We start from the raw sequence: 14,100 nt of genomic DNA on the forward strand, positions 1-14,100 counted from the left end.
CATCCCTATGGCACAGGATCCGGACATCCCTATGGCACAGGATCCGGACGACGACGACAACGACGAGGTACATTTACCAAAGTCGATAAGTACTTTGCCGAACATGGGTACGCTGACGAGTTCTGCGGGCCTCTTTCTCAAGAACTCAACCAAGACGACTGCGATCTAGCTGGTACGGCGGAGAAATCCAATTGCAACACGCATCGTCTGGCGTTCAGTTCTCAGGAGACGCCTCCAGCTCCCGCCTTCACCGAGCCTTAGATAGCTGAGGTGCGAAATATTATCAGCCCCAACACGCTCAAGAAGGCGGTCTATGAGCAGAACTCGGTCCCATTACAGGAGATCAAGAAGAAGGGACAGAAACGAAAGACTAACAAGGGCGCCGGTGCGAGCCAGCCGGCACCGAGTTCGATCCGTGCTCAGGATGGGCCACCTTCACCTAAGGATATTTTGAGGAGGGTGCATGTGGCGGGTAGGGCGATGCTACCACCAAATATGCTCAATGCTTCAACCGGTGCTATGCGGAGTCTACATGACAGTGTTCTTTCTTTGGAGAAGCAGTGTCTCAGAGAGAATGATGTGGCATACCCGGTTTTCGTGGCCAAGGTGCCAGAGGGCAAGGGCTTTGTGGATGGCGACATCGGGGGTACGATCGTCCTGCAGTTTGATGACATCTTTGCTATGTTTAACCTTCATCCGCTGCACTACACCTTCGTTCGGCTGTTTTCGCTGAGTATGGAGATGCCGATCATTAGAGACAAGACCCCGGACATCGTGATAGTCGGGCCCTTCTACATGCGTGCCAAGCACTTGAGCAGCGCTGGGGACCGCCAAGTTGCGAGTTCACACCTCGAAGGCGTCATTCTGGCAAACACAGATAAGGATAACTTCCTTGTGGCTTAGTTTCCTGAGTAAGTCATCCCTTAACTGCCCCGTAACATATGATTTCTTGATTTCGATCATTCTGTGCAGTGACACACATTGCACACTCATCCTCTTAAGCCCGAAATATTCCATGGCCACGTATTTCGACCCGAACTGTACTCCAAGATAGACTACACAAATGTCAAGAAAGTTCTTAATGATGTTCTCCCCGGCTACGCCAAATCTGGAGGCACAGGGCAGTTCGTAAGTACGGCAAGCACACCTTCTCACACAATACGAAGTTCTGCTGCGTCAAGCAGCCGCCTGGCGGTCAGAAGGATGCCTACTACGCCCTCCATCACATGCGGGCGATCGTAAGGGACCATCATCACCTTCTGTAACCAGATAATCTCAAAGATTGGGCCGCGAGCTTGTCGGCAATCCAGGACGCGGACCTCAGACAAGAATTCTTTCGCATCCAGTCAGAGTTTGCGGACATCATCCATCAAGATGTCCTTCATACCTCGGGGCAGTTCTTCCTCAGATATCAACTGTCCAACAATGAGATAGATGGAACGCTACAAATGCAGGGTGACAACGACCGCGATTTCATGACCATCACGACAGACGACGGCTTCATCCACGCTCCTGTCCGATGAGTCGAGTCGAAAGTAGTGATGTGTAGTTCTGAAACATTGATTGGCTCATGTTGTAACTAAACTTTAATGAATTCGTATGTCTCTTTGGTTTGGACAGTCGTTCAACTTAGATGTAATCGATGCTATTTATTAGTAGGACCATGAATCGTGCTATTAATGTCTTGCTTTTCTCTTCCGATCCTTTTGTTGCATACTTACATATTGCTTATGTATTGTCTGTTGTTTGGCTTGTGTATAGAGATGCCGTCGTATGTCGTGTACAAGGGTAAGGTTCCCGGAGTCTACGACGACTGGGAGGAGTGTCGGAGACAGGTTCACCGTTTCAGCGGTGACAGTTACAAAGGGTACACCACTAGGGCGGAGGCCAAATCTAGATACGCCCGCTATCTCGGGAGAGAGGAGGGAGCGTTGGAGGAACCGGATGAAGACCAGTTTGATCGCGATGATGCTCATCGTGATGACGGCAGCTCTCTTCTAAGTGATGGTAGTTTAGATGATCGATATCGACTTGTAATGTGAAGACAAACTCGATACTCACGGTCTTGAGACTTGTAATGTTTTATCTTTATTCGGTCTTTTGAATTCGAGACTAATATGATGAATTGTATTCGGAGACTAATCTTCTATTGTATTCGATGAACCTGCTGTTGCTGTGTGTTGTTGTCTATATTTTGTCCAATAATATATTTTGTAACCTATGCAAAAATCAAAAAAGTAAAAAAAAAATCAAATATTCATACTAATAACGCATCACCTCAAGGTGCGCCATTAGTATGCCAAAGGATACTAATTGCGCATCACCACAGAGTGCGCCATTAGTATGACAAAGCACATGGTTACATATGGCCCCCCGGGAGGCGTACTAATGGCGCATGGTGTTACATACTAATGACGCACTGCTTGGTGCGCCATTAGTATACCAGATACTAATGGCGCACCAGTGGTGCGCCATTAGTAAAAAATACTAGTGGCGTGGTACTAATGGCGCACCGGTAGTGCGCCATTAGTAGGCAAAACCGGTGCGCCATTAGTAGGCCTTTTCCTAGTAGTGATTTCTCATTACTGTATCACTCTCATGCAGGAAGATTGATTTGTATGTCGTACCATTGTATATTTACTAGTGGATGGGGCGCGCCCTAGGTGCGCCTCCTGAGGCAGAGCTGTGCGCCCTTTAATTGCTCGAGCACCTCAATCCGTGCCTTTTGGGTTAACGTGTAATACATGCAGATCAAACTGAGGAGCTATTCATAAATAACATAAGAAAATGAAATCCATTACATGTGACTGTCAGGGAGTAGCACTCAATTTAATAGCCTGGTAGATGATACATTACATCACAAGTTGTTTCAAAAGTCAGGGAAGGCAGTCTGGATCATAGCATACATGACAGGAGAGCATCTCCATATCAGCAACTTTGTTATCGCTACTGGTGGCCATGGCAGACTCAAATGAACATCCAGTGTTCTCCTGAAGCAAAAACAAACCAATGTTCATTAAGTAATCCATTGTTCTCCTGAAACAAAAACAAACCGGTTTTCAGTAAGTAATACAAGGAAAGGAAGATGATACTGACAGAAAGAAAACATAAAAGGGAAACCTAACCTTTCAGGAACAGATGCAACTTTCTCTTTCTTTTGTTTTCATCCTTTCTTCGATTGCTTCTCCGACTTCTCTTGTTGTGCTGACTTCTTTTGTCACTAAGAGAACACTTACCACTCTCAAGTTCAATGTCAATGTATACAATATCCAGAATGACAAGCTAACATTAGTTTCAACTGCTGCTACAATACCCACAGTACGAGGAAAACATGGAAAATTGATATACCATGTGGGTTGTTGTTTCTACTAATTCAGGTAACATGTTGTGAACTACTCCCTCTGTTACTAAATATAAGTCTTTGTAGAGATTCCATTATGGACCACATACGGATGTATATAGATGCATTTTAGAGTGTAGATTCACTCATTTTGCTCCATATGTTGTCCATAGTGAAATCTCTACAAAGACTTGTATTTAGGAACGGAGGAGTACATTAATCTTACAAATTAACATGGAATGAATTGTATGGTCATCTGCACTACTGTAGGCTGGCCAGCTAGAATGAAATCACTAAGTTGCATGACAGGAGGGAGTGGTAACCACCATAACAGTTCATGAATCGATGAAAAAAGGGCAGTATACCAAAAACTGTAAAACAACTGTGGTAGCGTGTGCTAGAAACCAAGTATGGACAAAACTAAATGATGAATAATCACAAAATCAGTAAGCATGTAAGCATATCGAAATAAATCATTAAGAATTTATAATTTATTTAAATGGAACTTGTCCAAATCACAACTGTGATGCAAGTATAATGAGAAGTGGTTCTATCAACCATGCAACACCAAGCCCATAATTCTATAGAAGTTCATATTCAGAAGATAAATATACCTGAATAGCTAGTGCAGGAGAGTATCCACGGTGGCATTGTCAGCCTATTACGCTGCAAGTTGTCATTGTGATCTTCCTCTCTAAGTCATTGTCATCCCCTTCTTCCCCCAAGATGCCACTGCCAATGTCGTGTCGTGGTACTGGAGATGGAAACGTTCAGATTCAGTATGAGGCATGGATCGAGATGATAAACAATGCTAAGAAATCAATGAACAGCTAGGCGTCGTTACTCATATCAAAACAATCTAGAACTAAATGCACAAAAAATCTGAATTAGACTATTATCTAGTTAATGAACATGTGCCAAAACAAAGAAATGAGGGAAATCATGGATAACAATGTCAGATCACGTAATAGACTAAACTGAACCTAGGTCAATATTGTAATCTCCACATCTCAGTTTATAACTTTTGTGTAGTAACTACAACTCAAAAAATTAAACATACAAAACTGACAAGAAAATGCATTTTAACAAACATATGATGGTCATGAGCGCACCGCAAACCTGCTAACATATTAGATGCATCACGGATAGCCTGGCGAGTGCGGGAAGCACCCACTCTCTGCCTTGCCTCCACCGCCCTATTCCTTCCCACCACCAAGCCACTACAGAGAGCCATCAGCAATTGATCACCACCTAGTTATCAGAGTATTTGCAAAGGTTGCGACAGCGCAACGGCTCGGGCGAGAGTTAAGCATGTAGCGCGACAATGTGATGTACATACTCCAGAACCAAGTTCATAAAGAGCTCATCCTTCTCAGTTTTGGAAAAGAAACCATGCTTTAGACCTAAGACATTTGGGTGGTCAAGTAGGTGTTTGATCTGAAGCTCACAGTTCTTGTAGTGCTTATCCTGAAAAACCATCTTAACAGCAACAGTTTCCCCTGTCTGCAAACATTTAGCCTGCAAAACAGTAATAGTAAGGTTTTATCAGACACCAAGGTTTATGTAGACACAACATTGGTACATAGATAGTCACAAGAAAATCTATTATGGCTATATAGAATATCCTAGAGGTATAGATAGGCTTCTCAAGACAAAAATGTTGGAACTTCAACCGCAGGACCGATCACATCAAATCACGACAGAGACGCGCACACCAAAACTTTTGCCAAAGGCACGTGTCATGCCTCTCCTCTCTTTATTTCTTTTTCTCCTTTTCTCCACAATGTTACAAATCTCGTGACCTGGCTATGTATATATATACACAGCTTCCAGCCGTCTAACCAGACCCTGCCCTATACGGACTTACTCCCTTCGTCTCATAATATAAGAACGTTTTTAACACTACACTAGTGTCAAAAATGTTCTTATATTTTGGGACAGAGGGAGTACTATCCTTTTCGTACTTTTGACTACTAACCTAGCATGATACGGACTGGACCACTACGTAGACTAACTGGACTACTAACTCCTAACGTGAGCTTAACTAGTACTACTAGCCGGACACAAATAGATCGCTTTCCAACTTGTGTACGTTACTACCAGGCAACAGAAACAAACCTAACTTTCAAGATTATGCTAACAATCTCCCCCTAATCTTGACTTGTCATCTTCCTCATGCTCCTTCTCATCTTGACTCGCTGGAGATCCACGACTTGACGATCCAAACTCTGACGCATGATCAGGACTACCAGCCTACACGGTCGCATCTACGCGTGCAACGTGCAAGTCTGGATGCATCATCAGTGTTCAAGTTGTTCAACTTAACTGGTCACTGTCCCACAACACGCCGAGCTTGATCTTCAACTATCATATCCGTACACTGAGTATGACCCACCTGGAAACATGCAGAACCTCCTTGCTCTACAATGTTGTGCCACCGCTATTGCTTGGCCGCTGCCTTGCACTCGGTCCGCACCATACTCCTTGTACTTGCTTACAGTAGATCCACTCTCCACTGCTTGCACACCTCCTCGCTTTACGATGGCTTCGCCTACCATCGTCCGCCTTCGGCATCACACCGAATCAACACTGGCCGCAGCCAGGACGCTCCACGAGGACATGGACATGACTCACGGAACACCGTGCACACCGCTTCCACAACAACGAATCCACACATAAACGAACACTTGGACACGACGATGACTCACAGACGCAACAACGACTGATCGTACAAACTCGCACGACTCCTTCACTCATCCGACTCCCCCGGACGACAATCTTGATGAGCTCCAGCACCGCACCTCGGCACCACCGCTCCCATCAACAATCATCTTCCATCACTATGCCGACGACAACCTGCCGCCTCCGTCCTTGTCGCTCCGCCGAACGACGATCGCTTGATCCTCCTCGTCGCTGCACCACCCAGCCACTTCATCGCCCGCCCCGAGGTGCTAGTCGGGTCGCCACCCCGGGGCAAGCAAAGCTTCAAATCTGAACCTTGCTCTAGATACCAATTGTTGGAACTTCACCCGCAGGACCGATCACATCAAATCACGACAGAGACGCGCACACGAAAACTTTTGCCAAAGGCACGTGTCGTGCCTCTCCTCTCTTTATTTCTTTTTCTCCTTTTCTCCACAATGTTACAAATCTCGTGACCTGGCTATGTATATATATACACAGCTTCCAGCCGTCCAACCAGACCCTGCCCTATACGGACTTACTATCCTTTTCGTACTTTTGACTACTAACCTAGCATGACACGGACTGGACCACTACGTAGACTAACCGGACTACTAACTCCTAACGTGAGCTTAACTAGTACTACTAGCCGGACACAAATAGATCGCTTTCCAACTTGTGTACGTTACTACCAGGCAACAGAAACAAACCTAACTTTCAAGATTATGCTAACAAAAAATACATAAAAAGCTTTGAGTAGATTCATGCAAGGCAATAAGAGATTGGCTGCCAAAATAAACATAGAATATCCTGAAGTTGTTGCAACTAACCTGGAGAACAATACCAAATGAACCTACAGAAATGCATGAAGAGTGAAATATGCAGAAAAGATAAAAATGTGGTATGGCCAATCACCTGTTCCGGTGTCTTTTTCTTCTCACAATATAAAAAAGACCATGTGATTTTGATCAACCTGGCCATCATAAAACCAAATACCCCCATCAATCCAATCTTTCGAACAAAACGGCACCCTGTCCAATCCAATATGCTACAACAAAGAACATAATGAGTTTTAGCTCTTACTGGATTCAAGATATCTAACATATATGAATTATCCTAGATACTTTTTAAGATGATGAATTCCACTTACACCATTTTTAGTCATTAAAAAACAAGTTGCTTATTTTATTTCAAGATATATAAAAACACATACGAACTTATCACAACCAATATTAAATATCAAGGAGTCTAAGAGCATACTTGACCTTAGTTTGAGAAAACCTCAGCAGGCTTCTGTTTAGTGACCTGCAAATCGATGGGCGAAAAGAAGAAACTAATACAACAGCTACATGTTCACTGAGCATTGGTACTATCTTAAATCGTTAGTTCTAAAGTTCTTACCACACATGTAAAATAAAGTATCAACCTCTAAGAAAAATTGTTTATTTCCCTGAAAGCTGGCAGAATCAAAACTAAAAGAGATGCATCTAGAATCTTTTTAAGTTGATGCGCATAGACGTTTCAACCTCTAAGAAAATATTTATAATAAGTTCTAGCTGTAGTAAATACCTTCTTAAGCTGATGATAGGAGATGTGCCAACCGCAAGTATAAAGGTTTTTCAATTGAATAACTTCTACAAACAAATAGAATGACAACTTGTGTGCCCAGACCTCGCCTTACGTACCATGTAGAGTTTTCCCTCCACAAGAGAACCACCAGATTGTTATTTGTGTAAAGCAAGAAAGGGAACAACATAGAAAACAATCCTTTGCATCCTTGCAAATGTTGCTATTATTAAATTAGGCGTGTAGGCATCCTTCTCCAACTTAAAACGTTAGTTCTTTGCAGGAAGCTCTTAATTACCAGCCTTACTCGTCTCTTCCGTAAGTTACAAAATCTGAAAGAGTAACAATGTACAAGACCCAGTACTCTACATCACACTAACTCTGAAAGACTAATGACTCACAAAATGATACCAATTACCCAGAAAACAGGGATCTACACTAATTTGTTTGTCGAGCTTACCTTTCAAAAGCATGGGGTACATAATGCAGATAACAAGTGGAGAGCCAAATCAAGAGCATTTGAATCAGAGCCAAACAGTAGATCAAATGGATTTGGTAACATAAATCCCACACTTAAACTCTTCCCATCAATAAAAGTCAGGATCTAAAAGAAACAATGAGAAAACAACAGATAGATAAGAACAGAGCACCATCCTTTCTAGTTTCTACAGATTCGAATTTTAACAAAAATGCTGAGTAACTTATAGCATTGCTATCTTGGCATAGTATAATCAGTATCAGACAAGTAAAACATGACAGACTATTAACTAAAACGACAAGCATCGGTCTACTTACGCATCTGGTACTTCAGTAGAGACGGGTTCTTATGCGACAGCAGCTACGTCTTCTAACTCTTATTTATTAGATCGAGCAGCTTTGTTGTCCTTGCCATGCATTGCCGACAAGTCATCACAATCAATCTATTCATCTAACCAAAGAGAAATGCACAAAAAATTCCATCTATTACCAAACAGAAAGGCACCGTCACAGTTGTGCTATACAGATTACTACGCAAGAATTAGCAAATTTGGGACAACAATCCATCCAACCCCAATCCCGGCCACCAAACCAACACGGGGACCTACTCAAGGTGTTCCATCTCAGACCACAAATGAAATAGCCTCTCAAACCCATAACCCTAGTAACATCGACGGGTATGAAATCCAAAAACGGCCAAAGGGATTGGATGAGAGTTACCAGACCTTCCTCTTGTCTAGCGTTGCCACTCAGATGGAAAATTCATGATGGATGATTTTATCCATTAGCAATAAAGAAGTGAACACCCGTCCTCCTAGGTACCAGGCAATCACTTCTCTCCAGGATATAGTATGACAACCACGCTTCAATGCAAATAAAAAGAGCAATAACAACATGCAAGAGGAAGATACCTGAACTTTCAAGAGGGATATAGCTCCTGCCTGGTCATCTTCTTCTGACTGAAGTTTGATTTTGCCCTGAATATATGTGCAATGGTGAGCACTGCACTTACTTTGCCAGTCCCAGCTACAATCAAATTTGTCAACATCAATAGACCATATTCCATGAATACTCTGGCTTTCTCAAGGGGATTAAAATTTAGGGGTCCAACAATTTCAGATTTGGGGAGAAAATCAAAGATGAATGTGTAGAGCCTGATGACCCTTGTTGTCTTGAAGTTCCTGCACCATAAAATAAATATCAATGCATTGTTGTACTAATCCAGACCAAACAAATAAAGTGAACAATCCTAATCGTGCCATACTAATCCTGAACCTCCTCTACCGGCAACCGCCCGCTTCCTCTGCTAGTATAGCGCCACACACACGAACACAAACGCACGTCGGCCGGCGCACATTTCGCACGCCCGCCACACGCATCACAGTCGAGAGCACACAACACAGACGACCGCATATGCCACACCGGGCCGGACAGAGCCGCTGCTTGTGTATATACCACCATGGATAGTTATGCTCGACATTCTAAACCAAAATCTGAAGTTAGTTCATGATACATACTTGTCTCGTACATAAAACTCAACACAACAAAAGTTCCTGAAAAAAATTGTACCATGTTCATCAATTAGTCGAGAAAGTCAGAAGTACACAAGTACATACCTTATAGGTGGCGACGACGTGGTTGAAGGCGTCAAACGGCGCCTCGCCGCCCTTACTCATCTCCTCTCTCACTGACTACAGTCCGCCGCCGCGGTCGGCGCTAGGCACGCACCTCGGGCGGATAGTCAGGGTGCATGTCCGGGCCGCTCGATGGCTGCGCATCGTCAGAAGACCATCCGAGGGAGAGCCACAACCACCCACCGTTGGACTCGACGGCAGCGGCGAGGTCGGCGCGTCCCGCGGCGAGGAGCTAGATCTCAGCATCTCGCCCTCCCGTCTCGCCAGATGCAACCAACGCCCCTCTTTGCCTCGCACCCACCGCCCTCCCCTGCCCTGTCGTCCTGGAAACGAGCACGGAGCCTCTCTCCCGTGTGCTCTGAGATTCGGATCGAAAAAACTCGTGAGATGCAGATAGAAAAGCTCGGGGAGACGGAGCTCCAGTGGCCAGGCCCAGGCGCTCGGGGCAGCTGCCGCCGGAGGAAGCTGTGGGCGAGAGAGACGAGAGGCGAGGTTGCGTGCGTGCGGTGTAAGGTTGGGCTGGGCCTTGGGTGGGTACGGAGGCCAGTATCTTCCTGGGAAGGTGTTATCCATACAACATGAAGTGATGCACATAACCATTTTATTAAGTCAAGTAGTAAGGAAGTATGTAGTTCAACATATATTCGCGAGCAAACTTAAATAAAAAAGAATAAAATGCACAACCAGCGAAAATAGGACCAAATGACTAAATGCCTATCCTATTATTGGACCGCCATCCAAACCGGTTGTACATATCCCGTGCTACCGCCTTCCGGTGGTTGCACCCATAGGCCAGCGTTCAACATATTTGTAGCTGGCTTTGTGGATGTCAATATCAGTTTGACCTCCGGTTGATAAAACCGAGGATTTTCTCGGTGATTTTAGAAGAGTTTAGTTACAGACTGTTATAGTTTCATCTCGTATAACTTGACTTAGTAACTCATTTTGCTCTGAAATGAAGTATGATCTGGTGTTACTGCTTTTCTGGTACTATCTATAATATACAGATTGAGATGAGGTTTACTCAACCCTTTGTTTCATGAGTTTTTGATGCTTGTATAGTGCAATTAGTTGAGTGTCTTCTGTCCTGCATCCTGATGCCTATTACTTACTTGCGGCATGGTCTGTTGTACAACACATACAGTTTTTGGTCGCACCCTGTCTGATAACCGATTGTATATATCATCCAACTTTTTAAGTTTTCTTATGTCACTTCTCTGGCCATCTCGCCCAGTTGATCCTGAAAGCAGCACATTCTGGCCATAGCGATGAAGCTAAGAAGGCATGGTTAACTGTGGCATGTCATCTAAGGTTGCACAATTAGCTTATGATCTCGTTCATGCATACTTTAGTCTTGATTTGTGATTTGATGTAGCATGGTTGGTGCCACTATCCCACTGCCTAGCTCTCACTCATGACCAGATCTACAGCTAACCACCATCCATATCAATATATCATAATGCCCTATCGACGACGTGCAACATGAAGATTAAAAGAATTGCACTGTCTGGCAAGAGCAGCGGTTAGCTATATATAAACTAGCCCAGTGGCACCAAGCAAACAATCTCATATACATCTTTCTGGAGATTCCATGCCCGAATAGACAAATAAATAATACAAATGGAGAACATCACTGCAAATGGCATTCAGATGCAGATGCAGATGCAGATGCCGGAAAGTTCACTAAGAAGTTAGAGAAACTAAGATCGTCTCCTGAGAGACATAAGCGAGCCAAAGACACCGGCGAGAAAACCAACAGCAGAGAAGACAGTAACGATGATCCTCAAGTTCTTGTAAACGAAGGCGTGCAACTTGGTCCGCGTTCGCCTCTTGACCCGGTAATTCTCAATCTCTTCCATGATGCGGATATAGCTGGATCCGAGCGGTAGACCCTGAAGCCCGGTGAAGAAGTCGAGCGCCTCCTTGTTGGTGAGCCCTCCTCCTCCCTGCAGGAGACGCTTCCTTCGCAGCTCGTGCACGTCCTCCTCCCGGTCCACCAACATGGCAAAGAGGAGGAGGTACGAGCTGACAACGGACTCCTCGTCTTCGACCGCTTGGAAGTTTGGGGTGGTGCATACCTCGAAAGCCGCCATGTTGATGAGCCAGCTCGCGCGCGCATGGTCCAGGGACAATGATGGCAGGGAGATCTCGGCGAAGAGGACCCGCTTGTTCTTGACGCCCATCTCTATGAGCTCGCTTGTCTTGTTGGCTGTCAGCGTGATGCCGATTTCCGCGAGTTCGATGGCGCTCACGGAGAACGACATCGACTCGGTTTGGGGTAGGCGGGTGCGCTTGATGTTGCTTCTCCCCACAATGTAGAATCGAAGAAGGCCGAGGAGGTGCGGCGGCTCGTAGCTATCGTCCAATGCCGGAGACTTCTTCTCGGTTAATTTGCGGTCTTGCAGGCCATCTTTCAAGTAAGTGATGAACTCCTCCAAGAGAACCGGCCTGAACCCCATGACGGTCTTGACCACCCGCCATGGGAGTTGGTTCTCGAGCAGCAGGATGTCGTGGAAGATGTTGCTATCGTTTCCGTCGAAGTAGCTGCGCAGCGACGGATCCATCTCGGAGCCACCACTGGTGCACGTGAGCATGTATTGCACGAGGAAGCACGCATCGTAGAACATCATGGGCAGGAAGTCATCGTCGCCGATACCTGCCACCATGTCCTTGTCGTAGAGCCCTCGGGCCTCGCCGGCGACCGAGGCCACCGTGGCGTACATCTCCTGGACGGAGCGGCCCGACTCCATGATGCAGTGGTAGGCGGCCACGTGCTTCACCTTCTCCGCCGGCCTGAGGCGGTCCTCCCCGTGGTGGTAAGGCCCGATGGCCACCGTCGTCGGGGTGGTGTAGCAGGCTTCGAGACGTTGAATGCTTGCCGGGTACCTGTGGATCTTCATGTCCCTCATGTTGATGTTGATCTTGAACTCGTGTGCTGCTTCCGCGAATACTTGGATCGGGTCGTGGATCTCCATTTCCATCTTGTATTGTGCTTCTTCTTCTTCCTGGATAGCTAAATTTGGTGTTGTCGCTGCCCCATACCGAAGCTGTTGCAGCTGCTCTTCGCTAGAGCTGCTAGAAGCATGTGTCTGGAACCACATTGCAGACTCGACGGGGAAGCCAGGAGCCCACACGGGTTCCAAGGACCAGTTGGCCGGAAAGCCGCAGGGTGGCCATGCAGCAGCTGGTGGTTCCATGCTCCTTCCTGTCAAATCGGCCATGAACGTCGCAAAGCACCTAGAGAAGGGTGGCAAAATATCTATGAAGAGATCATAGAGAAGATTTCAGCTAGCATCCATCAGGGTCCATGACTAATACAATGAATGGGAGAAACGAAAACTGATGGCCTAGCAGGAAGCAGAGAGACGGTAGAAGACAAGAATAGAAGAAGAAGAAGAAGAAGAAGAAGACTGTCATGCGAGAGGCCTCGCCTGGGAAGAAGAAGCACAGCCTTGTCTCTCCTCTTATAGAGATAGTATTGAGTAATTGACCAACCAGCCATGTCCATCTCGCTTTTGTTTTATTCACTCAAGGTTGGCCACATGCCCACATCCACATAATGACATACATACATTTCCACCTGCCACAAGTGCATAGGTAGGCACACTCGTCGATCACAGTGGATGTCTACTAAGGGTGGGACAAAACATGCCAAATGAACTTCACCTCTCATCTGAAGAAGATCACCGCAGGTACTGGTTTGCCCCTCGTCTTGTGTATCTCCCCCTATACTTTCTTTATCCCGAGCTCTTTTCGGAGTGTTGATAGATTGTAGTACTACGAGTTTCCAAATACTACCCCCGTCCAGAATTACTTGTTGCAGAAATAAATAAAAATAGATGTATCTAGAACTACGTCTAGATACATCCATTTTTCGGACAAGTAATTTCGGACGGAGGGAGTAGTTATTTATACATAGCCACACCATTCCATGGTGTTGAGAGATATTTCCATGCTAAGATAGGTCCCTAACAAACAAAGCGTGGACTGAGATGCAATGGAAAGAAATGTCAAACGAGTTTCGTCAAGGGGTCACAACAAACTATCAGTTGTTGCATGTTAAGAGGGCCTACATGCATGTGTGCTAAGCATAAGCGTGTGCTGACAGTTGATGCCAATTAGTGGCCATGTAAGTAAACTTTGGAAATCCATCCCATCTCAGATCTCACGTCACATGCACACGGGAGGGACCATGCATGCGGGTGTCCATTTGGCTTATACGATTGACATTACAATACCTTACGGAGAGGAAACTATATAGTAGTGGTGTTCGGTAGGAATAGGTATTCGACAAGCAGGATTACTTGGAATGGTTTATGGATGCAGTCCTGGGCTTTGATCATGGAAATAGTTTTACTACGTCTTTATACGTTTCATTTTACAGGGGCTATGAACATACGA

At 45.3% G+C, this 14,100-nt stretch overlaps 1 protein-coding gene and 1 long non-coding RNA gene across 17 annotated transcripts; both read right to left on the bottom strand.

The window, feature by feature from the left end:
• Window positions 1–2,745: 2,745 nt before the first annotated feature.
• On the bottom strand, window positions 2,746–10,224 carry LOC123144818 (uncharacterized). Of its 16 annotated transcripts, XR_006471993.1 has the most exons (9): window positions 9,682–10,224; window positions 9,330–9,546; window positions 9,177–9,246; window positions 8,977–9,091; window positions 6,938–8,516; window positions 4,460–4,858; window positions 3,955–4,094; window positions 3,126–3,220; window positions 2,746–3,036 (listed from the first exon to the last, which is right to left on the bottom strand). It is a non-coding gene; the product is annotated as an uncharacterized lncRNA (long non-coding RNA). The 16 variants fall into 16 exon arrangements; XR_006471992.1 differs by having other exon boundaries at window positions 6,938–9,091; window positions 9,341–9,546; XR_006471988.1 differs by having other exon boundaries at window positions 6,938–9,091.
• A 1,175-nt stretch (window positions 10,225–11,399) lies between these two features.
• Window positions 11,400–12,896, bottom strand: LOC123098200 (UPF0481 protein At3g47200-like). Its single transcript, XM_044520123.1, has one exon. It carries the CDS (start codon window positions 12,894–12,896, stop codon window positions 11,400–11,402), a length of 1,497 nt encoding a protein of 498 aa, XP_044376058.1.
• Between the last annotated feature and the right edge of the window lie 1,204 nt (window positions 12,897–14,100).

This window comes from Triticum aestivum, chromosome 1B (genome assembly GCF_018294505.1).
Source record: "Triticum aestivum cultivar Chinese Spring chromosome 1B, IWGSC CS RefSeq v2.1, whole genome shotgun sequence".
Taxonomy (NCBI): domain Eukaryota; kingdom Viridiplantae; phylum Streptophyta; class Magnoliopsida; order Poales; family Poaceae; genus Triticum; species Triticum aestivum.

Bases quoted from the DNA above. Each gene is read 5' to 3' on its own strand.
- LOC123098200 (XM_044520123.1), bottom strand. From the start codon at position 12,896: ATGGAACCACCAGCTGCTGCATGGCCACCCTGCGGCTTTCCGGCCAAC.